This window comes from Gadus morhua, chromosome 8 (genome assembly GCF_902167405.1).
Source record: "Gadus morhua chromosome 8, gadMor3.0, whole genome shotgun sequence".
In the NCBI taxonomy this organism is placed as follows: Eukaryota; Metazoa; Chordata; class Actinopteri; order Gadiformes; family Gadidae; genus Gadus; species Gadus morhua.
In genome coordinates this window covers 29,155,199-29,180,703 of record NC_044055.1, presented here as the reverse complement: position 1 = coordinate 29,180,703, position 25,505 = coordinate 29,155,199, and the positions used below count along the sequence as shown (strand labels likewise).

Sequence of the window (25,505 nt, the reverse complement as noted above, 5' to 3'; positions counted from 1 at the left end):
AGTGTCAAAGGGTTGGTCTGAAGCAGCCTAGTTACCCGTAGGTGTGGTTTGGGCGTAACGTCCGACAAACCAATGAGAGTGCCAGCTCCCATCCCCTTTAAGAGCCATGAGCGCATTTGATTCGGACGAGTTGATATTTTGACAGCGCGTCTGCAGTCTCAGATGAGACAGATGCACATTAATTTCAAACTGCAAATGGCTCAGTTTATTGCCAAATAATATGGCCTAATTCACACATGGAATAAGGGGTTTTCTTCCAGAACTTCAGAAATACTGAGTCCTCAAATAAATTTCGGCAAAGAAAATGTATATGATATAACATATGATATGCGGTAACTGTGGTTTATTTAATGATATACGCAATACATTATAAACATTGTTTCTTATCAGTATTGTATGCTATCCTAATATGCATGTGTCCCCGCGGTAATAGCATTGCCATTGATTGTATTATGCGTTACGTGTTTAGTTTGCGTGTGTTTAAACAGAGCACACACGCGCGCCCGCATTCATTCATTCACACTCACTCGCGGTAAAACAATGTTTTTCACGATCAAATACTCATCAATCCTAACAGTTATGGGAATGTAGGCCTACACAATGTCTCTGTCAAGAAAATATGTGTTTGCTGTACGGTGTTTGCAGATGCATTGATTTAAAAGTACAATTATTACCGCTGCATCAGCTGTTCTTTCCCAAATAATTTACCAAGAATGTGCGGCTAGGTAGATGGGAGAAGCAAAGTGTATGCGCGAGGTGCACAAGCAATCCGTATGCATCGCATGCGCATGTATGCATGCGCCCTTAAAATAGCATCTGAACAACGCGCCACTGACTTTAAACCAGGTATTTCCTGGTCAGTAGCGCAATTGTATTCAGAAACGGCAAAATACCGTTTGCGCCGGAACACGCCTCCTCCTTCCGCCGAACCGCCCCTTGGGGCGCATGATCAATCCCTAATTTACCGGCGAGTGGCGGTGGTGGGAAAGAACGCTCTGCGCCAGTTGTAAACTAGCAACGACACATGCGCCAGTGACTAAGTCACTTGCGCCGGATGCAAGATAGGGACCTATGTGTGTGTGTGCATATGTGTGTGTGTTTCTAAGAGAGAAAGTGCATGGAATTTGAGCTTGTCGTAGATACAGATTTGGTGTGTGTGTGTGTGTGAGCGCAAGTTTTTATGCATATGTATTTGTGTGTGGGTTTGTGAATATACACACACCTCCTAGGAGGAGCCACGGGGGACTTTGGGGGGCAGTGCACTAGACAAGCAGTGCAGTGTTGGGTCTTGAAGAACAGAACCCCCCTGGATCCCACTACCCCGCCAGCCCCTGGACAGCTTGTGTGTGTGTGTCACGATGTGCTGCAGCATGGCCAGATGTGTCCGGTGTAGATGAATGCTTATGGGCCCCTTGAGCAGCTAAGGGGTTTGACCCCGCTTGTCTTCCCCATCGGCCCCGCTGCTAACCGGGCTTGTTGAACACGCTGCATCTTTGCTCTCATACAGCGTCTACCGTATCCGATTCATATTCATTATTCTCCCCATTATTCTTCATATTTACTATCGTAATTATTTATCATATCAATCCTATTCATTATCTTCATCATTCATTAATAGCACTTTTCAAACCTATTAATTTGGCTCTGTTGTCTACGGTGTCACGCTGTGTCTCCGGCGTCATGTCGTGTCTATGCTCCACAATTTATATTCCAGTTGGCATTCGATCATGCAATGCACAGACTGTTTATGAAACACGTTGGCTATGTGTGTTTATCAGTATGGCATTATCAGCCACTTATTAAACAAGCTGAACGGCTGATAAGGGACGGATTCAATGAGAGAATTCATTCTAGCAGCATCACTCATAGAGGACCCGGACAGGCTAAGACCTGTTGGATAAAACCAATAGTTAATTACAAGCAAACAATAAGCTCTGGTGGCATCCGCCCAACAGAAGAATGAAGCCTGGTTCAACATTTTAAACGATTTACAACTGCCGCCCTGGTAGGTCATTAAGAGTGTAGCGCGGTCGCAGGGAGAGCCCCTCCCCGGTGTTTACCCAGCAGATCTCTGTCAAGGTGGAAGACAGGTTTTAAAGGAGACGAACCCTGGTGGTTTAATCACAGCTCACAACCACATGCAAACAGATTGCTCTCCACAGTATCCCCCCCCCCCTGACTACGCACACACACACACACACACACACACACACACACACACACACACACACACACACACACACACACACACACACACACACACACACACACACACACACACACACACACCCACCCAGCCCCTTGCTTAAGGATCATGTCGTGGTTTGGATAGTGACACCTTTAACTACACATTGTGTACAATGGCTACACACGTCAGGGTGTATTGCAGAACACAATGGAAAACAGAGAGAGGTTTGTGTGTGTGTGTGTGTGGGGGGGGGGGGGGGGGAAAGCAACTCTTTTGCAAAGTTGTAATGAACACGTGAGCGCGGAACCGACAACCTCTAACTGAGCCGCTTCCCAACCAAGTCAATTGATCCTGGGCGTTGACTCATGCCTCTGAGGCCATTTGTCCCGTCCCCCCTCCCCCCAACACACACACACGGAGTCCTTAACACCCAGGTGATCAGAACACATCAGGGTCATCTGCAGTTGGGCCAAGTCGGTGACAGTAAGGTTTCTGTGTTTGGATGTGTGTTTGTGTGCGTGCGTGTTTGGATTGGCAACAAAATGATTGGGAAACAAATAAATACAAATTAATTGTATTTATTTGTTCACATTGATGATGTCAGCAGTTTAGTCCAAACAAATATTAAGGGTGACGGTTGGGGTCCTCGTGCAGATAGCAGCCATCATGGCGATGATGAAAAAGCTTTTGTTATTCTCCGTCTTTCTCAAATACTTGAGTGCGAATGTTTTCTGTTATGCTTGACGTCTTAGAAGCGGCTAAGTGTGTTCTACCGTAAACACCCTTTGGTTTAAGGAAGGCTATAATTATTACTGATGGCTAATGTGTCCTGATGGCCATTACACCCAGCCCCCGGGGGAGGGGCTGGCTGACGTTAAGGGGTCGTGAAGAAGAAGAAAAGAATATTACCTGTTGAAAACAGAGAGAGCCCTGACAATGGTGTGTTCGCTGCTGTTGTATAATGGCTGTTGTTTATGTTGACAAGCCCTCCCATTCCTCTGTTCCAGAGACCCTGATGGACAGCCGGTGGGCGACCACAGAGCTGGCATGGACCACCTTCCCAGAGAGCGGGGTAGGTGTGTGTGTGTGTGTGTGTGTGTGTGTGTGTGTGTGTGTGTGTGTGTGTGTGTGTGTGTGTGTGTGTGTGTGTGTGTGTGTGTGTGTGTGTGTGTGTGTGTGTGTGTGTGTGTGTGTGTGCGTGCAACATGTCTGTGGGCTGCTTTGGTTTTGATTTTATTTCTTGTTTACTCCCATTTATATTTCTGTGTGCTCACTACGAATCATCCACGCAAAGTGTTTCAACAATTTATTTGTGTGTGTTTTGTCTCGACTTGTGTTGTGTGCTGGATGAGCCTGTGTCTGCGCCCCCCACCGTTTAATATCTCTGTTTATATAGGGCTGTGTTTGTCTTTGTTTCCCTGGATGCTGGGAGCCAATGGGCAGCGCTTTGTGAGCCAATAAAGTATAGTTTTAGTATTTAAAATAATAAAAACAAGTTGGCGCTACAGTGCCGGCATTGTCCTGAGACATAGCCCGCGAATCCAAAGAGCCCCTAATTACAAACACACCTTGATTTAAAAAAAACATAACAATAAAACCTTGATAAGGGAAGAAAAAAAGAAAGGCGAGTAAAGGAAAGTGGTGTCTGTATCCCCGCGGCCCGCCCACCCTGAAGACCAACTAACCTAAAGCACATGTCTCTCTGGTAGAACCAACAGCCGACAATGCATTACAGGCAGGAGTTAAGGTTTTCACACGCACACACACACACACGCAGGCACACAAAGCCTCATCCACACACATGCACGCACATGCACACAAACACGCATTCACACATGCACACACACACACCTCACCACCAATAGGAATGGTGAGAAAATAAAGCAACATGAATTTGACCCTGGGGCTAACAGCCTGACAGAAGCCCCCCCCCCTCTCCACACTCTCCGGCTGGGGTAATTTGTCTTTGCTACGTGAGCGCAGAGTCAGTCAATGGAAACGGGGTGGGTTGCCATGGAAACGATCTTGTGCAGCCCATCTTCTCCCCCTCTTCCTCTTCCTCTTCCTCTTCTTTTTCGTCTTCCTCTTCTGAATGTCCCGGCATCAGCTTATAACCGTATAACCTCCATCTGACAAGAAGGCGCCATGAACCACTGATACATTCTCCGTTAACATATTTGTCAGGTATCGAATCAATGTGGTCTCACTCCCTCGCTCTCTCACTCTCTCTCTCTCGCTCTCTCTCTGGATAATAAATTGTGCATAAGCTACCAGAACTGCATTGACTTGCATGCATTCTTTTTCTCTGGGTTAAAATAATCAATTGCAAGAAAGCTCCTTCTATATGGAAATAAGGCTTTCAAAGCAAGGGGGAGATTATACATGGCAAATTGATTGACTTCTTGCAAGGCCACATCCACATTGGACCATATTGTTACCTTAACAATTATAATATGTTCATAAATTGAACATGACTATTATTGACAATTTATTTCCATTAATCCTTTTGTCATCGGGTTCATTCTGTTAAATGGATGGGTTTGTTTTGCATGCATATACTTTGTTGTGTTGTATTTATATTCTGGTATTGCCCTGTTGTTCTTGTTTATTTCATCCCTCAGTAATCAAGAGACAGCTTTGAAATAATTGTTCATGATCTCATGATCATTTGATGTGAATGTGATAAAGTTACTCCACAGTTTCTATAAATCATTGAATATGCAAATAAAGAAACAATCAAGATATCAGCTATCTATTATTTCTGATCTTGAATCAACGAGAGACAGACCACCAACTGAGAGATGGCTGAACTATCTATCTATCACTCACAACTGCTCACACTGCTACTCTATAACCATGTGCTACACAACAGATACCCATAGGGTTTAAAGTAATATGTTATATGCCAACTGTACAAGTAGGCACGGAAATAACTATGGCAAAAATTAATCACCATTCTAACTTTCTGGGCATTGTTGGCCCTTAGCCCTCATTAAAAGTGAAACCATCACTCTAGCGCTGGTAGCGCAGTGTGGAAAGCTCTCCAAGAGAGAGACACAGAGTGAGTACAAAGGGTTTCAGAAGCGCTGACATTAAACATTCAGGCATATTTCCTGGCATATTTATTGCATATTGATGCACTGAAGGCAGTCAAGTTCGTCCTTTAGATCTTTTATTTTTCAAAGCTGGAAAGAATCGCAGAGAAAGGCCGCTGCCCTCCAAATCAGCCCAGTTTAGTAAATATACTCAATGCAAACATTCTGAAGCAAAGGGAGCGAGGGCAAGAATTATGTATTCCACTTAAGTTGAAGACTCTCCGAGTGTTGACATGGTGCAATCAGGGGCTGATGACAGCACATACAGAGAAGCCCTTTAATGAATAAACACAAGTGTGCATACAGGGCACGTTGGAAGATAAACTCATTACCCGGACATCTCTCGGTACCGTCAGCCAAGTTATTATTGGGTCAGGTTTGTTTTTCAACTATGCTTATTAGGCACTGGCTGGTAATATGCTTGATGTAAATAGGCCTATGTGTTTTGGGTCATATATATATTTTTTTTAACAATATCTGTAATTGTGCTGATATAGAAGTTTCAACCAAGATATTTTCAGTTTACTCTTTTAGTATACTATTTTCAGTATACTATTTTCAGTATACTCTTTTAGTATACTATTTTCAGTGTACTGTTTTCAGTATACTATTTTAGTATTCTCATATTCACTCTTTTAGTGTACTCTTTTTAGTTTGCTAACTCCAGGATACTCTTTGTGTAAACTTTTTTAGTATCCTCTTTAGTATACTATTTTCAGTATACTCTGAGTTTTCAGTGGATAGGAGAATAGTCCTGGTGCTTTTACAATTTTGTTATTTTGTTTACTAGCCGTTGTGTCCTCTGCATTTTTTCAGCATTTCTACATCAGGAGATTCGTCCCTGAGGGTGATTCAGACTTGATGCTTTATATGTGTACATCGGTGTCAGTAGTATCAGTAGAATCTCCGGCTTGTTTTGGGAGGTGGGCTTACAAGGGGTGGGATATGATGCAGAATAAACGCAGCTGCTGTCACTACTGTGGTTTGACCACAGACAGCATGGAAGCAGAACGGGCAGATCTCATCACGATCATCCTAAATGTTGCTGCAACGATGCATCGTATACTCCGTTGCATCCAAAACATCCAAAGCATAGATGAAAGAATGGAGCATGAGTTAGGGACAAATTATTTATGTTATTATTTATTATTTACATACGACGCATGAAAGAGCCGTCATCAACAATCCCACTCAAGTGATGTGAGATATACAGACTTTCTACTTGTCATTTACACATAATGTAATTTACATTTTCTCCAGAGTAAATACTAACTCAGGGGTGGTATTTTTTCAGGAGAATTTCAGGGTACAAATGTCAGGATATGTTGTTCAGACGTACGGCCCAGCCGGAGAATATCAGGAGAATAGACCAACAGAATATAACATTTAAGATGATCGGGATGAGTTTGGCCCGTTCGGCCTCCATGCCTGCCTCTTGGTAGTACAGCGCAGTTACAGCGGCCACACTTATCCCGCCTCTTGCAAACTTATGGTGTGTTCCAGATGCATTGTACACCACCCGCACGAGTTGCTCTTGTGACGTTATTTCCTGGCTTGTAGCAGTTATAACGTTCCCGTCTTTCTTTGTTTGCATCAATGTACGACAAGTCGGGAAAGAACAGTGAATAGCTAGTTATAGTTATCTACATTAGCCTCTTTAGCAAACCAGCTCGAATACAAACCAGATTAAAGCAGCAATGTTATCAGTGTGTAAGAGCATTTGAAATCGACATTAAAATGACCAACATGGTACATTTTTTTATAATTAAATACATCTCATTATGGGCGTAGCCACCTTTGTTTGCATAGTCATACGGTTAACCTCGCTGAACTCGATGGACTCCCACAATCCAGAAATATTAAGACCAAAATGGGGCATGGCTCGGTGAAATGCCGCAAGTAGAGCTGGGAGATTTTCCAACTTGCAACTCGTGCGGGTGAGTTACGAGCCATCTCAAACACACCATTAGACCCTACGAAATATCCCGCTCCTTGCAAGCCTCCCCCCGAAACCACCCGGAGATTTGACTGATGTCTGAACGACACCGATGTCCGCATCGGTGTCGCATCAAGTTTGAATCACCCTCAGGGTCGAATCTTCGAAAAAAATGCGGAGGACATGTCTGAAAACGGCTTTAATTTGCAGCTAAAACCACCATAGCCTTGTGTGCCTTTGTGCTTGTGTGTCTAGGTTTGCATTAATATGTTGGTGTCTGTTTTTGTAGTTAAAACAGCAGTATTATGTGTTTCTTTCACATTTTATAATTTGTGCATTTCGCCGTGAAATTGAAATTTGGTGGATTGGATTCAACATCTGTATGGACCGAACATCTGGCTCCATTGTTTGAAGACCTACTTTCCCCAACCCACATTCCCAGTATGCACTCCCAGGTAGCATCACCCCTTGCTGTTTCTAACATGTGTTTCAAACACTCTACTTTTATTCAAATGTGCGCTTATTTGCTCCTATTGGCCCAGTGGGAGGAAGTGAGCGGCTACGACGACTCCATGAGCCCCATCAGAACCTACCAGGTGTGCAACGTCCGCCAGCCCAACCAGAACAACTGGCTTCGAACCGACTTCATCCCGCGGCGCTCCGTGCTGCGCGTCTACGTGGAGCTCAAGTTCTCGGTGCGGGACTGCGCCAGCATCCCCAACATCCCGGGCTCCTGCAAGGAGACCTTCAACCTGTTCTACTACGAGGCAGATGGGGACACGGCCACTGACGCCAGCCCCCTGTTCCGAGAGAACCCCTATGTCAAGGTGGACACCATCGCCCCCGACGAGAGCTTCTCCCTGCTGGAGGCGGGCCGCATCAACACCAAGCTACGCAGTTTCGGGCCACTCTCCAAGGCCGGCTTCTACCTGGCCTTCCAGGACCTGGGCGCCTGCATGTCGCTCATCTCCGTGCGCGTCTTCTTCAAGAAGTGCTCCACCACTATCGCCAACTTCGCTGTGTTCCCCGAGACGGCCACGGGCGCGGAGGCCACCTCGCTGGTGATTGCGCCGGGAGCCTGTGTCTCCAGCGCCATGGAGGTGTCCGTGCCGCTCAAACTGTACTGCAATGGGGATGGCGAGTGGATGGTCCCGGTGGGCTCGTGCACCTGCATCGCCGGCTTCGAGCCGTCCGGCGAAAACACACAGTGCCAGGGTGAGTGTGTGTGTGTGTGTGTCTGATTAACTAGACTCCTGCCTGGGTTTTGGTGATTTAGCTAAAGCTCCTTTATATGCTCAGTGTCAAGTCATCTGCTACCCCCCCCCCCCGCCATCCCCACCTCTCTGCGTTTATGGTGTGTTGGCTGAAAAGGATGGGGAGGGAGGGAGGAGGAAGGGAGAGGAGAGTATGAATTGATGAGGTGTTGCAGAGAAGAGCAGCATACAAATATTGTCCCTCCTCCCTCCCTCGAGAGGAGAGGAGCGTGGTTGGGGAAGGAGAGGAGAGATGTGGGGGAGGCTCAAAATGGAGCGCCATTGGTTTGTTGAGAGGAGGCAAGCAGAGTTGTCGTGAAGGAGAGGTTTTCCAAGGCCGAATACACAGAGAGCTGTTTCTAAAAAACTGAGAAGGAAGGGAGAAAATGTGAGCGACAAAGAAAGAGGTGAGAGAGGAAGGAGAGAGAGAGGGGATATCTATCAATACAGAGGGAGAGGAGAGAGAGGAGAGCAGTTAGCGAGGGTTAAAGGGTGTGAATTGCCAACGTGTAGAGAGACAGGCACAGTGCTAGGCACGAGCAGCGGCAGAGAGGGAGAGAGGGGCTACAGGAAAAAAAGGAAAACAATGTCGCCGTCGCACCTAGGCGGCGGTAGCTCAACACGGACCCACAGAGCACGACTGCGGCCGCTTGAGGTTCAAGGTTAAAAGCCTTGGGATTCAGGCTAGGTGGTGGTGCAGCTTGTGTCGGTGTTGTGGTTGCAGAAGTAGTGATGCTGGAGGTGGTGATGCTGGGGTTGATGATGGGGGGGCTGGTGGTGGTGGTGGTGGTAGTGATGGGGGTGGTGGTGGTGGTGGTAGTGATGGGGGTGGTGGTGGTGGTAGTGATGGGGGTGGTGGTGGTGGTGGTGGTAGTGATGGGGGTGGTGGTGGTGGTAGTGGTGGTGGTGGTGGTGGTGGTAGTGATGGGGTTGGTGGTGGTGGTGGAGGTGGCGGCGGTGGGGGATGGTGGTGGAGGTGGCGGCGGTGGGGGGTGGAGGGAGGGATGAGGAGGAAGTGTAATTTCCTCGGCGGCCTAACGTTAGTTAATCTACAGGCAGCCAACACTCATTAACACAACTCACACTGGCCTGAGCCAACATCACTGTGGCAACATTAATCACCCCGACGTTTCATTTGTTACGGTGGCGGTGGCAGCGGTTGCGGCAGCGGCAGCAGAGCTGCTTACGCTTGCACACACACCAGAGAGAGAGAGAGAGAGGGGACGGGGAGCGAGATACATTATAACATCGAGAGAGAGAGAGGAAGATGGAGTAAAAAGTGAGGTAGAGAGAGAATAGGAGCAGGAGGATGGAGGAAGTGGAGAGGAAGATGAATGAGAACCTAAAGGGGATATGAGAGAGAGAGAGAGAGAGAGAGAGAGAGAGAGAGAGAGAGAGAGAGAGAGAGAGAGAGAGAGAGAGAGAGAGAGAGAGGGAGGGAGGGAGGGAGGGAGGGAGAGGGAGGGAGGGAGGGAGGGAGGGAGGGAGGGAGAGAGAGAGAGAGAGAGAGAGAGAGAGAGAGAGAGAGAGAGAGAGAGAGAGAGAGAGAGAGAGAGAGAGAGAGAGAGAGAGAGAGAGAGAGAGAGAGAGAGAGAGAGAGAGAGAGAGGCTTAGGGCGTATTTTGTGATGCAGCAGAGAACAGGAACTCCCCCTGCCCACCATAGAGGTTCATGGACTAAAGCCAGGCAGGGTGGGCATCCTGCACTGTTTAAAAATAGATAAACAAGAAGAGAAACAAACAAACCTGGGAGGAGGAGAGGATGTGGTGTGTGGGAAGGGGGTGTTATTCAGACCACCGAGGGGAGCAGGGTCGCGGGGTCCTGTGAATCTCCACCACCGGCATCATCTTCCTCAGCTCAGATTCTTCACCAGCTGTTTTTAGAAGTACGATTGGGGGCCGTTACCCTCCGAGATCCCCCTGGAAGTGACATCCGAATGGAATGTACGTTCCAACTCAAGAACCACTTAGCTTAACTGGTTAATCTTTCCCCTACCTCAACCCCTATGTTTGTCTCTCTCTTTGAATCTCTCTCTTTTCATCTCCCTCTGTCCCCAGCTGTCTCCTCTTCACTCCTTTCTCCCTCTCAATGTCACTCCCTCTCTCTCTCCCTCCCTCAATCCCCCTTTTTTCTTTATCTCTTTCTTCCTCTCCTCCTCCTCCTCCCTCACTCATCTTTCTCCCTCCCTCTCTCCGCCTCTCTCTATCTATTTCTTCCTCTCCTCTCCTCTCCCCCTCCCTCTCTCTCTCCCTCCCTCAATCTCCATTTTCTCTTTGTCTCATCCTTCGTCTCCTCCTCCCCCCTCCAACTCTCTCCCCTTACTGGTTTTATGAGCCGTCATGCTGGGAGTACAGATGTTCCCAGAGCCACAGTTTTACACAATGAGTCAGGAATGTTGAAGTGTTGGAGGGTCAGTGCTGGGTGGGTCTTCCTCAGGGGGGAGGGGCGTAAGGTTGCGTCTGTCACTCCGACATCCCTAGCGTGCTAGTTTGCTAACCTTCTAACGTGCTAATGTGCTAATGCTAGGGCTCCCTTTCGAGGAGCTTCTGATGGTTCTGTGAACTCGCAGACCTATTGATATATTTGTATTTATGTATTTATTTATTTATTTGTGCTATTCTTTTTTTTGTTCATTTATATTCATAGAAACATACACAGTGTTTCCCCCAGAAAATGTCTTAGTCAAGGTGGTCAAGGTGCGGGGGGTTGGGGGGGTTCTTCGTTGAGGGTTTCAGTTCGCAGTCTGCTTTCTGTCCCTAAGAGAGTTTTGGGCTTTGTTAATGCATAATAATTAAAAAAAAATGATTACGTTTTTTTATATATTTATATATATTTGTAGTATTGTTATTTTATTTTTTATACATTGGTAGTCAAGGTGGGCCCTATTGTTGTTAAGGCGGCCACCTTAACCATACAGTGCTGGGGGAAACACTGATATAATATACAAATAACCTTACCCTTTACATATTTTCGATTATTCTAATCATTTTTTGTTTTATTTAATTTATTTCTAATAAATTATTACTCAAATTGATAATTGCTAAATATTAAACATTATAATTATAATAAATATTTTTTTATTCATGTATATATTCAATGTTTTATGTTTCCATAATATCACCACATCTAATTAAATGGTTTGACGTAACATATATAATGTGAATCGGTTGTGTTTTGGCTGGTTTTTTTATCGTGCTGCTGATAGGGATACAAGCTGAAGCCACGCATATTGAGGGTATATTGGAGGTATATTGCAGGTGTATTGTAGATGCATTCCATGGTGTGTCTGCTGAGGCCTTATGACAGAAGAAACCATGATTTATTGGTCAAATGCATCCTCTCTCTCTCTCTCTCTGTCTCTCTGTCTCTCTGTCTCTCTCTCTGTCTCTCTCTCTGTCTCTGTCTCTCTCTCTCTCTCTCTCTCTCTCTCTCTCTCTCTCTCTCTCTCTCTCTCTCTCTCTCTCTCTCTCTCTCTCTCTCTCTCTCTCTCTCTCTCTCTCTCTCTCTCCCTCCCTCCCTCCCTTGCTCCATTCAGTCCGACAACCACAATCTACTGTCAACAGTCCATCATCGTGATCCTCCTCCTCCCCCTTCTTTCTCTTCTTTCTCACCCTGGAATTTACCTGTCAGTGTAGAACTCCTTTTTTTGGGAAGATTAATGTCATCTGTTCCAGAGAATGAGAAGAGGAGTGGGAGATGGAGAACTATACAGACAGACAGACCACCGATGGACAGATAAAGCCTCTGATTCAGTCGCAGTCTAACTTCTATCACAAAGAGGTTCCTCCAGAACCAGCAGTGATCCAGAGCCCTGTTCTGAAGCAGGCGATGTGTGACGGCCCTCAGCCTTCAGTGTGTCTTGACATACGCTTGACAATAACATTGTATGGTTGGATTTTTGTTTTTCTCCTTCTTCTTTACCTTCCCCTCCCCCCTCCCACCCCATCGGCTCCCAGCCTGCAGTCCCGGGACCTTCAAGTCCAAGTATGGCGAGGGTTCCTGCTCCCCGTGCCCCCCAAACAGCCGGGCTGCCACCCGGGGCGTCAACGTCTGCCCCTGCCTGACGGGCTTCTCCCGGGCCGACAGCGACCCGCCCGACACCGCCTGCACCAGTAAGGCCCCTGCTCCTCCGCTCCGCCCGCTGCGCACTTCATGTGTTCACAGCAGCAGAGATCCAGTAGATTGGATTGATATTTTACACATTTTTAGAAGATGCGTCAGACAGAGAATACAGAGAGAGTGTGTATATGATTTTTGGAAGACATCGGGTCGGTTTAATTAGGGGTTATCATTGGTCTGGCCCTTATAGAAAGTTACCCAGAATGCCATTAGGCAGCATAGCATACAAAAAGGTCTCCGCAATGACTGTTAAACGCCATGTGCTGCGTCAGGCCTGCAGTCTCTCCCCAGGGCTGACACACACACACACACACACACACACACACACAGACACAGACACACACACAGACACACACACACACACACACACACACACACACACACACACACACACACACACACACACACACACACACACACACACACACACACACACACACACGTGACCTGTGACAGCAGTCCACTGTTCACAGGAACACTTTGGACTGTGACATTGACCGGAGTACAGTAAAGCACACACACAAACACTCAAACACGCAATCCCTCTCTCTCTCTCCCTCTCTTTCTCTTTCTCTCTCTCTCTCTCTCTTTCTTTCTTATTTGTCTCATTCGTATTTCTTTCTCTCTTATTTTCTCTCTCTCACTCCCCTATTTAATCTCCATCTTTTTCACACTGTGTCTGTGTCTTTCCCACTCTTGCACACACACAAAGCCTAGTTGCTGCAGCTCTTAGTCCAAGCTTTGTTCTCTATGTACTGCGTGTATTTTTGTGTGTCTTGTCAGCTAGCCTTGTTCGTGTGTCGCTACAACCAGTGAGTTTGTGGAAGAGTGTGTTTTGTGTGTGTTTGTGGTTTTGGTTGGCCCTATTAAGGACCATGCTGGAAATAAGTATTTTACTTGCACATTCTTTGCAAGTCATTCTTTGGATAACTGTTTTAGCATCTTGATCCAGAAATGAATCAAAGTCCCCAGCAGCCTGGGGGTTAGATGACTGGGTCTGCTTCATTAGGAGGAGAGTGTGGGTGTGGCCTCAGGGGAGAGCGTGGGTTTGGCCTCAGTGAGACAGTAGACGTTGTCTTGGGGAGTAGAGGAATGTTGACACCTGTCGACGCCATAGCGGTAGTGTTACTTAGTTACATCCCTTCCTTCTGCACACCATTATCTGGTTAGGAGTGGGAAGGGTCCATCCCGCGGAGCGCTGGGGAACTAACTCGCTCATACGCCGCTGATTGGTTTAAAAAGATGTCATGGTCACTCTCCCCTGAGACCTTGGTCGTCCTCTTCCAGCCTGCCTTTTTTCAGCAACCTGCTCTCCCACAGCGCACATCTGGTCGTCGTGGAGATAAGCTGGCTCCAGAATATGAATTTCTCAGAGGATGCCCAGGACCTCAACCCTGAATAGTGGATAGAGATACTGTGGATAGAGAGACAAAGACTTTGAACCCTTTGTTGCGTCGTTGTTGCGTGGATGCCGGCATCTGTTCTCAGGCCATTAGCAAAACCAAGTCAGGATGACTGTTGTTTATTTAATTCCTAGCATTTAACAAAACAGCAATGTTTTTAGAGGAACACGCCCGCCCTTTCTTCTCCTCCTCCTCCTCCTCCTCCTCCTTTTCCTTCTTCCCTGTTCCAGCGTGACTCCCTGGGGAGCTTGTCAGGGATGTTCAGTTTGGTTCCCTTCATTCCAAAGATGTTGCTCGGCGCCTTGAAGAGCAGCGATGAGCAGAGGGAGTGAATGTAGAGGCTTTAAGGGGTAGGATGATTCCATTGTAGAGAGAATCCTAAGTAGCTGTTTAAACAGGGCTGCGTTGGTGGGGCGTAGACAGGCTGTAGCGCTTGGCACACAGAGACACACTCTGATCAGCCCTGGTCTGATCTCTTCATTTTAACACATTTACATATGCTGTTGTGTGCGCTTAGGTTACTGTGGGTGTCTGTTTAGCGTATTTCTACATTTGTGTCTTTGTCCGTCTGTGTGTGTGTGTGTTGTGTACTGTTTTTTCTGTATGTTTGTTTGTGTGTGTGTTCTTAATCCGTGTGTTATTATTTCTCAATTTGAAAGAGTGTGTGTGTCTGTTTGTGCAAATCGGCATTCATCTGTCTTTTTCTGTATGTGCATGAGCATGTTATTTGTGTGTGCTGTCTATCTTTTTGTGGGAGTATTTCGCAATGTGAGAATTTGTGTGTGTGTGTGTGTGTGTGTGTGTGTGTGTGCACATTTATGTGGGTGTCTTTCTATATGGACAGTGTATGTGTGTATGTGTGTGGTGTATGTGTATGGCTGCATGTCGAGTGTGTGTGTGTGTGTGTGTGTGTGTGTGTGTGTGTGTGTGTGGATTCCTATGTGTAAATCTGTGTTGATATTCATGTGTGTATTAACATCAGTGTGTGTGTGTGTGTGTGTATCCCAGCCATCCCTTCCTCGCCGCAGAACGTCATCTCCAGCGTAAACGAGACGTCCCTCTCCCTGGAGTGGGACGAGCCTGTGGACACGGGGGGGCGCAGCGACCTGGTCTACAACGTGGTCTGCAAGAAGTGCCTGAGCAGGGGGGTCCCATGCACGCGCTGTGACGACAACGTGGACATCGCCCCGCGGCGCCTGGGCCTGCGCCAGAGGAAGGTGGTGGTGCGCAATCTGCTGGCCCACACGCCGTACAGCTTCGAGGTGCAGGCTGTCAACGGTGTCTCGGGGAAGACGGCGTTGGCTCCGCGCTTCTCAACCGTCAACATCACCACCAACCAGGCCGGTGAGTGGCACCCAGGGCCCGACGGGTAGCGGACAGCAGGATATGGCGAGGCGCTTGGCCTCGCCAATCGCTTGGCCTCGCTGTAGCGCCCGGTGAGGTACGGGTGGAGGGGATCAACCAGTTATCAGTGGAGATGCCCATGCTAGGTAGCAAATATCAGTCAGTTTGTGGGGCAGATATTTTACCATATTTATTTAAAATCCTCCAGAACCATAGAGTCTTAATACATTAGATATTACAAAGAAGAAGCGATGAAGGTTTCCTTTAGGATTTGTTACGACCATGAAGAATGGCACTCTGTTGCCACCTCTAACTGAGTTACTGTCAGCACAGATGAAATATGCCATCACACACGCTCAATGTCAGGTTTATTTCCTTTCCATCGACCGTCATCTCCTCCCATTCTTACATTACTTTACACTCTGTCCCATAACTCAGCTCCACTTTCACCAGCCCTTCCTCTTTATGTATGTAAACACACATATATATATGAAATGTTGTAAATATGATATGTTCACACACTACCATTAACACTTAGCACCTTTAGGTGATTGTCATTCCATCCTGCGTCCTCTGTTAAGCCTGGGCTTGCCCCCCCTCCCAACACCGGGTTTATGGACCCTCTGACACTGATTGTCAATTAAGTTCCATTAGAGCCACACACACAGATCAATAGAACCCGGCAGATGGTGAAGGGGAGACCTGCTGGAGATCAGCTGAGCTGCTGCATGACAAAACCACTTATATCCTGTATTTTCCTGGTTTCTGTTACTCAGTGTGGTGTGTGTTTGTGCGTGTGTGTGTGTGTGTGTGTGTGTGTGTGTGTGTCTGTGTGTCTGTGTGTGTGTGTGTGCGTGTTGTCTGACCCCAGCCCCCTCGGCCGTGCCCACCGTCCACCTGATGAAGTCCACGGCGGACACCCTGAGTCTGTCCTGGCTGCCCCCGGAGACGCCCAACGGAGTCATCCTGGACTACGAGATTAAATACTACGAGAGGGTGAGCCACCGTATAGGTCACCGTCTTATCAGGCTTGGAATGTGCATCCTCTGTTTACGGGAGGGGATTTAGCGGGCAAGTTGCTGGAACAAGATTTCCACCAAAAGTTTATGTATTCAAAATGTAAATAACACTTTCAGAGGTCGATGCTGATTATCGGACTCAAGGAGGTCTTGGTTTTCATATCATGTCTTGATCAAACTGTCCCCTGATGCGAGGGATTGGCCGCATGTATTGAAGACGAATGCATATTTGTTTGGAGACTGCGTTTTGCACGATTCTTTCTTCGATTATGGTGTTGGGATGTTGCTTTGACCTCAGTGCTGTATCAGATGAAATATAGATGTGCAGCTTTAGTAATCACAGTAAAAGGCAGAGAAATATCATCGACAATTCTAAATGAGATACTTAGAGGTTCTAAATCCATAGTGAGAATCAAAGTCAGAACCGAGCCACCCATGATAAACAAGCTGCAATTTCAAACATTGCAAACATTGATCAATTTAGAGCGCATGCAAGCTATTCTTTATTGCTTTGATTATCTTTCTATATCAACAAGCCCAGCTCACTATACGCACCCTCCGAAATGGAGCGTGTGCTCTAAATTTAAAATAAATATATATTTGTGCAAACGTTAATTAAAACACGTTAATAAACTAATTTTGACAACTGAGTGGTCTTAAAGCTGGTGTTTGTGGGGGGGGACAGTCTCTTCGTGTCTTTTATTGCTTGTCATCTTTGTTCCACAATGTCAGCAATCAAGCAGCCCCCCGATGATTAGCGTGACCTTCCCTGGCTTATGGAGAACTAGGAGGGGGTTAATGATCGTTGATGACGTACTCTGCTGCAGGGCCAGGGCATGTCCCACACCGTGACCGCCCAGCACAGCTCCGCCAAGGTGGAGGGCCTGAGGGCGGCAACGCCCTACGTGGTGCAGGTCAGGGCGCGCACCGTGGCCGGCTACGGACGCTACAGCAACCCCATGGACTTCAGCACCAGCCTGCACAGTAAGGAGGGTCTCTCTCTCAGCACCAGCCTGCACAGTAAGGAGGGTCTCTCTCTCAGCACCAGCCTGCACAGTAAGGAGGGTCTCTCTCTCAGCACCAGCCTGCACAGTTAATGCTCAGTTATGGTTCCACGTCGATGCAACGCAATGAGAACACAGACGCTTTGACGCAGTCATGAACCTGTTTTGGTTATGCGTCGGGTTTTAGTAAGCGGACCAATCACAGCCCTTGCTGCTGTGTTGCCTGGACGCAAGGTTAGAATTTTTGGGAGGCATCCCTTGCATTGGACGTAAGGAGGATCCGCAAGGACATAATGGGTTCGTAAACCCCCTTGCGTTGCATCGACGTGGAACCATAACTAAGCCTTAAGGAGGTTCTCTCTCTCAGCCAAGCCTGCACAGTAAGGAGGGTCTCTCTCCACAGGAGGCGCATGTACCACTGATACGTTCACAGTTTACATATTAGTCAGTAGGGATGGGTCGGTCGCAAACGATTCGTTCACAACGAACGAATCCCGAAGGTGAACGATGATAACTGATTCCCAAAACAAAACTGATTCTTTGATTCTTTTTTTTTTTTTTTGTTACATAAAACAAAAATATGGTCACGTAAATAAAATATACAAACAAACAGAGCTCCATCTCCCCGCAACCTTATGTAGATTGAGTCTAAAACGTTCTCAAAGATTCAGCCAATGAGAGTACTACAGCAGGTAGCAATCGCGTTGCCATGGCACATGGGTAAACAAATGACAAGGCACCGCCACACAAGTTAACTAACAGTCGCTCTAAGCTTCAATATCATGCAAGCACTTTATACGTTTTCGTTTTATTTTGTTCTACAACACAACTGCATGCTTTAATTAAGTATTATTTTACCTACCATGGAAATGGTCGAACTGCGTCGTATAAGCCAATGCTACAGAAATTTGCTTATTGTGTGTTCCGAAGCGCACCATGACTGAAAACTTTTTTATTCCCCCTCGTTTCCACCGCGCGTGCGGCTCGATTCGGTGTGGCTTGGCGCAGCTCAATTATATTTGGCCTTTCGTCCACCGACAGTACCCTTATGGTAGGGCAGGCTGTGAAAAAGCCTTATTTGGCGGGCGTACCCAATACTTATAAGCAAAGGGGGGGAATGGGGGGGGGTAATAAACGCAATCTGATTTAACGAACGAATCAAACAAACGAATCAAGCGAATGAATCCTGATAGTGAACGGAACTGAAAGAACTGTTTCCCGGAAAAGAATAGTTTTGCCCATCCCTATTAGTCAGGAATTGCATCAATGTGGCCGTGGGTTAATCCAGGGTGGAATAACCCTGATGGTCTTTCTCTCTCTCTCTCTCTCGTATCACCTAAAAGGTGATACAAATCTTTAGAAAGTTCGCAAAAAAGAAATTCGAATTTGGTTTCCATCAAGTGGTTGGAGCGAAAAACTACACACATTCCAGGGCTTGTCGTATCCTTTTGATAACAAGCTCTCTTAGGTCCTGATATATAATGGAATTGCGTTGTTTTCCATCTAAAATAGCTGTAATGTATTTTTCTTCTTCGATGAGAGCAAGGAAAAGTTTTACCTCTTCAGCGGTCCACACGTATATTATTCACATTGGCCATCTGTTCCATGGACGTATTTAAAGGATACATTGTACATATTTATAATTCGAAATTCGTCGCAGCCTTTATAACACCGATACTCCAGGGTCTAGCATATAACCGTGTTTTCTGATTACAGTTTAATGCATTTTACCAACTCTTGTTTTGAAGGCTGAACAGAAAATTTGACTGGATGTTGGTGTCCATGTATCAGGGATTAATGGACACGGTATAATTAAAGGATATGCAAACATAGACATCCTATATATGATATAGGATGTCTATGTATACAAACGCTTAAAAAAATATATACATATATATTGACGCTACATGTTGATGTCGGCAGGGTTGCTATGGCCGGTCGTTATGCCGAAATCGGAAGGATGTTGTCAGTCCTGTGTGGTCAATGTTCGCAACGTCACAGCTGTTTCGAAAAGTGTGTTTCCGTCTCCCATTTTGCACATTTACCCTCTTTCGCATTCCTCAAAAACCACCTCAAGGATAAACTTTTTTGCGAATTAGAGGATTTGTATGCGAATTTTGGTGTTTCCATCACCGTTTACTGATTCGATACTTCGAAATTCGCATAAAATCAGGGTGATGGAAACGCAGCTACTGTTATACTGTAATGTAACACTGCACCTCTACCACTAATACTAAATGTAGCTGACAGGACTTTGTCTTGTTCACTCTGCTATTGGATGTCACGTTGCAGACGCGATATTTGTCCTTCAATTTCAAAGATGTTGTTTCAATGAATATGTTAATGTTGGGATGTTTACGTTCTCTGCATTACTTGGCAGCAGTACACTATCGTGCATCATAAACCACCGTGACAAAAGTCCCTACAAAGCACATGAAGCAGGTCCCCATAAAGCACAACAGACAGGCTGTGGATGAGAGGCAGGCCTTGGTGTCTCACGTGGGTTTATGGGAGGGTAATTCATAGCCGAATGTGTCCTCACAGGTGACCCCCAGAGGTCGGTGCAGGATCAGCTGCCTCTCATCGTGGGCTCTGCCACCGCCGGACTGGTGGTCATCGTGGCCTTGGTGGTCATGGCGGTGGTCTGCCTTAAGTAAGTCTTTGTGTTTGTGTGTGTGTGTGTATGTGGTGTGTGTTTGTGTGATCGTACCGCTTGCACGTTGAATTGAGTGCTGGACTTCATTAGAGAAAGCTAATGAAATCAAACACTTTTTGAAGGGACACAATATCAAGTACTATTGGTTACAGTGTTTGCATTAGCCCTGCATTGGGTCTTGTGACCACACCGTTTCAAATAAGTGACCTCATCATGCATAACGATGACCTCAGATTTCCTGTCCTTTGAAGGGTATCAAGCTAAATAGATTAAACCTTTGATCTGATCTTGTTTCCTCTCCCCCCAGGAAACAGCACAGCGGCTCAGAGCTGGAGTACACGGAGAAGCTGCAGCAGTACAGTACGTTCTGTTATCATCTGAACGGGTTGTGCGTGACTTTGTACATGCGTGTGGACATTTGATCCATGAGAGCAGCACACCACTAGCTTTGATCGGCCGGCGGTCACCTGACTGGGGCATTTGTCCGACAGAAGTCACAGGCTCAGTCTATGTGGAATAAAAACAACATCACCCGGCCAACTCACACACATGACAACACACTCATACAGAAACACCAAGGTGTCAACACAATGTCAGGTGATACATTTGGGTCAAAGCACAGTGGAGAACAGTGCGATGGAAGCAGATTTACTGCCATGTAAAGCTGCTTTAAATTCTTAAAACTCTAATTTCAAATGTCTATATATGTTTACTAAATATCAAATGAAATAAAAAAAATGCTGTAATGTTAAGTTTCTGAGGTTTCACTTTATGAGGATTTCTGACCTTAATATGAGTAGTCTCTCATTGGCCCATCAGTAGCTTGAAATTTCGTAAGGTGTAAAACGAGAACTAGCTATCCTGCTCTACAAAGCTCAGACACGCCGTTTTGGAATTTTTCCCTGTATGTCGTCATACAGGGAAATGTTACCTCCCCTTTCCCTACTTTGCCCAATGAGCTAAGACCGTGCGAACGCAAGTGCTGTACTCTTCTGTTTTTATTTGGATAACCGTTCTGCTGTTGGTGTTGGTGGCGCATAACACGTCGGGTTCTCTGACATTTCTGGTATTTCCGCAACGAGACTGTAGTGGGGGTATTCTCAGCAATGGTTTGGCTTTGACTCCCTGAAGTACATGAACCGCGGTTCATGTACTTCAGGGAGTCAAAGCCAAAGTTCCTTTCCCCCAATTCATTCTCAACCATGGCTGAGATAACCTCCACTACGAGTCTCGGAAATACCAGAGATGAGCGTCCGACGTGTTATGCGCCATAACACCAACAACAGAACGGTTGTCCAAATAACAAGGATGTGTACAACACTTGCGTTACAGTCCTGGAGCTCTATATCTTAATAATATCATATAATACATAGATATCTATCATATAATACATATTATCACGGCCAAAAGCTGTGTGCGCCTCCAGACAATATTATGAATCACAAACGACTTTGTCGGGTTCTCCAACGCTTATGGTTCTTCCACTTCCACATCAATCTGAAGTAGCCTGAACTGCGCGCTGCCTGCTGCCGGCTGCCCGCTGCCGGGCGGTAGTGCTTCGCGGCGGTGGTGCCTCGCAGAAACCGGCGGCAGGCAGCATGTCGCAGTTCATGTACTTCAGGGAGTCAAAGCCAAAGTTCTTTTCCCCCAATTCCTTCTCAACCATGGCTGAGATAACCCAAACTACAGTCTCATTGTGGAAATACAAGAGACGTCAAAGAACCAACGTGTTATGCGCCATAACACCAACAGAAAACACTTGCGTTACAGTGTGTGTAATCACACACACACACATTTGGCGCTCACACGGTCGTTTCTCATTGGCGGGCCAAATTCTCTGGGCTGGCAAGGCAGAGAAAGGGGAGGAGCTTAGATCCTTTGTGACGACATATGTGACCACATTCCAAATCAGCGCGCTTGAACCACCTAGTGCTCGTTTTACACCCAACGCAAGTTTTAGCCACTGGGGGACCATAGGCAGGCTGGGGGAACTCATATTTATGTTAGAAAACCGCATAAAGTGAGATTTTCATGCCATGGGACCTTTAAGTACATGAACCACGACATGGAGGAGAAAGGGATGTTGCCCGCGATTGTCTCCCACTGCCTGCTGCCTGCTTTCTGCTGCCCGCTGCCTGCTACTCGCTGCCTGCTGCCCGCTGCTTGATGCCCGCTGCCGCAAGGCACCAAGGCGGTGGTGCCTAAGCGCTGCCTGCTGGCTGTTGCCCGTTGCCGAGGCGGTAGTTCCTCGGCAGCGGGGCTCCGGTGGGAGGCAAACGCGGTCAAGAATCGCGGGCAACAATCCCTCCCTCCTCCATTTCGCGGTTCAGTCTACTTCAGATTGATGTGGAAGTGGAAGAACCAGAGACGTCGGAGAACCCGACGCAGTCGTTTGAGATTCATAATATCGTCTGGAGCTGCACACAGCTTTTGGCCGTGATAATATGTATTATATGATTTATATATCTATGTATAATATGAAATTATTTAGATATAGAGTTCCAGGACTCCCACCGGAGCACCCGGAGTGTTCTAGAATATTTACAGAACACGGCCCAAGCTATGTCCGCCTCGCCATTGCGATGCATCCACTGTAAACAGCGCATGGTACTTTGGCCGCCAGCTGCTCAGGGCCACACCCCCCACCCTCCTCCTCTCTCCTCCTCATTTGCATTAAAGCTACAGACACCGAAACGGCGCGTTTGGGAAAAGCTCAATGTGCGACTGGCTTGTAGTGGCTGTAATTCTGCACCACGGCTGTATTTGGGGAACGTCTTCAAATACTGTGTTAGGGGCCCAATATATCTATATTAAAGCATCCATAAAGAAGCATGCCATGGGACCTTTAAATGAAATTATTACATTAAAAAAATCCATCTTATGGTTATTGTGTTCCCTAGTTTCTCCGGGGATGAAAGTGTACATCGACCCGTTTACCTACGAGGACCCCAACGAGGCTGTCCACGAGTTTGCCAAAGAAATCGACATTTCCTGTGTGAAGATTGAGGAGGTGATCGGAGCAGGTAAGACCTCCTGGTTCTTAAAGAAGAAATCCCGCTTTGTTTGTGTCTCCGTTCCAATGCTCTGGTAATGCTGCGTGTTTACAGGGAGGGATCTTCAAAACCAATCTCTTCTTTATGAAAAGGGTGAGGTCTATCTGTGAGAGAGAGAGAGGGTTATACGTTTTAGATTAAAGGGGGAGGGGGAGTGAAGAAAGAAGCAGGGAGTGGAAGCTATACCTGGTAGTGGTGTCTGCCCCCGCAGCCTTGAGACGGCTGTCTCTGCTTTAAGAGCATGTCGGGTCCTGACTTCACCTCAAGTGACAAACTGTTCCTGCTCATCCACCCCACCTTTTTCTCTACTGTCATCTGCTTCTGTCCTTTACCAAACCTCCCTCTCTTTCTCTCTCTGTCCCTCGCTTGTTTCCTTTCTCTATTTCGATGTCTCTCCCCCTCTCTCCCTTCCACTAACACTCTCACACACTCTCTTAGGCACACTACGCGAAAACCCCAAGTTCCTCACCCGCCCCCTCTCGCCCTCCACCACCCCCCGGCTGCATGCTCGCTCCAGACCCCCCTCCCCCTTCCCCTCCTTCTCCCCTAGCGACCTTGACCCCTGACCTCCTTCTCTTCCACTTCTCCTCCTCAATCCCTCCTCTCTCTGGGTGAACCCCTGACTGTTCTCCCGCGCTCTGGACTCCTGTCTCTTCTCCTTCGAGCAAACCAGTAATGTCCCACCTCCCTCCTCTCCCCCACTCTCTCCCCCTCCTCTCCTCCAACCGTCTCTCCCTCCACCCTCCCCACCCCCCTTTCCCGATTCATCCTCCCACTCCCCCCCCCCCGACCTCTCGCAACCCCCCCGCCCTCTCTCCACCCCCGCCCTCTCTCCACCCCAGGGGAGTTTGGGGAGGTGTGTCGCGGGAGGCTGAAGCAGGCGAGCCGCAGGGAGGCGGTGGTGGCCATCAAGACCCTGAAGGCGGGATACACTGAGCGCCAGAGGCGGGACTTCCTGGCGGAGGCGTCGATTATGGGCCAGTTCGACCACCCCAACGTGATCCGCCTGGAGGGGGTGCTGACCCGCAGCTGCCCCGTCCTCATCATCACCGAGTTCATGGAGAACGGAGCTCTGGACTCCTTCCTTAGGGTGAGACACTGACACTTACTGAAATTAGAAGAAGAAGAAGAAAAGGAAAAAATGGTTGAATTATTTTCTTATTTTATAAAACTAAACAATTTATATTCAATAAAATATGGTATTTCAGATAACATTTGACAATCATAACAATTAATTGAATTCAGCCATTTCTATTCACTTATTAGTTATAAATGTGACAGGTTTTATCAGCATGACGAAAGAAGGATGGATGGAACAATGTGTAGAGCAGAAGGGAAGGCCTGTTGATCTACCTCTATAGTAAGGAGACAATAAAATCGATTTGTATTAATCCCAGCTGGGACATTCAGCTGTCACAGCAAATATACTGGACAGTAACGGGAATGAATCAAACAAATAAAAGGTTTCAAATACGGATAAACATACAAATACAGCAGCGACGAGCCTGGCAACTCACACAGCTCTACAGGGCTGGGATTCCCTCGGTGACAAAAGCTTCAGGGTATATGTGCAGCAAAACACACACAGACACACACACACTCCTGCATGAGCTCAATACCCAGGCACCGAGGGGGGGGGGGTCTGCTACCCCGGCCTTCGTGTGTGTGACAACCCGCAGGCTTTCATCCGCTGACTTTGAGAGATGAAATGTGCAGTTTGGCGCCAGGAGGGCCGCTCTGCTCCTCACTCTGACACCCTGATAGCGATAGTGACTGCAGACTCCCCTCAGCCCTGTGTTGTCCTCAGTGGAGCCTCCAGCCTACTTACTGACTGACTTGCTGTATTTTTTTTTTTTACTGTGAAAGTGTCGTGCTGATGAACACTAATGTGGAAGAGGGGGAGAAAGGGAGAGGCTTGAGAAGGTTGGCTGGTTTCTCTGTGGTCTCTCTGGAGCGTTCTCTTCCTCAAGTAGCCATTTACAAACAGAAACTCAAACTGAACAGCTCTTAACCCAAACCATACGACTACTGATAGAGGTGGTGGTGAGGGTTAGTGATCTGGTGGTGCCGGGCTGCTACACATCTCTACTGTCTACACAAGCGCTAGGCTTGTGGTCAGTGGCACTCTAGAGGCTGTGCTGTCTAAAATGTGTGTCCCCATGCCCCCTCATGCTCCCCCCACGCCCTCCTCAGTCAGGGCTTATGCTCTCTGAAACACACACACACACGCACACACGCACACGCACACAAACACACAGACACACACGCACACAGGCACACACACAGACACAGACACACACACACACACACACACACACACACACAAACACACACACACACACACACACACACACACACACACACACACACACACACACACACACACACACAAATAGATATATATCCAAGAACAGTGCGCAGCACCACCAGCAAGC

At 47.2% G+C, this 25,505-nt stretch overlaps 1 protein-coding gene across 1 annotated transcript in view; it reads left to right on the top strand.

The window, feature by feature from the left end:
• The window catches only part of ephb3a (eph receptor B3a), a 50,779-nt gene that overhangs the window by 11,772 nt on the left and 13,502 nt on the right, over positions 1–25,505 (top strand). Inside the window, exons 2-11 of the mRNA XM_030364111.1 lie at positions 3,196–3,260; positions 7,762–8,434; positions 12,429–12,584; positions 15,003–15,338; positions 16,210–16,334; positions 17,185–17,341; positions 19,906–20,014; positions 20,325–20,377; positions 22,918–23,040; positions 23,913–24,160. Of these exons, the coding sequence (XP_030219971.1) occupies positions 3,196–3,260; positions 7,762–8,434; positions 12,429–12,584; positions 15,003–15,338; positions 16,210–16,334; positions 17,185–17,341; positions 19,906–20,014; positions 20,325–20,377; positions 22,918–23,040; positions 23,913–24,160 (2,045 nt within the window). The remainder of the gene's footprint in view (positions 1–3,195; positions 3,261–7,761; positions 8,435–12,428; positions 12,585–15,002; positions 15,339–16,209; positions 16,335–17,184; positions 17,342–19,905; positions 20,015–20,324; positions 20,378–22,917; positions 23,041–23,912; positions 24,161–25,505) is intronic.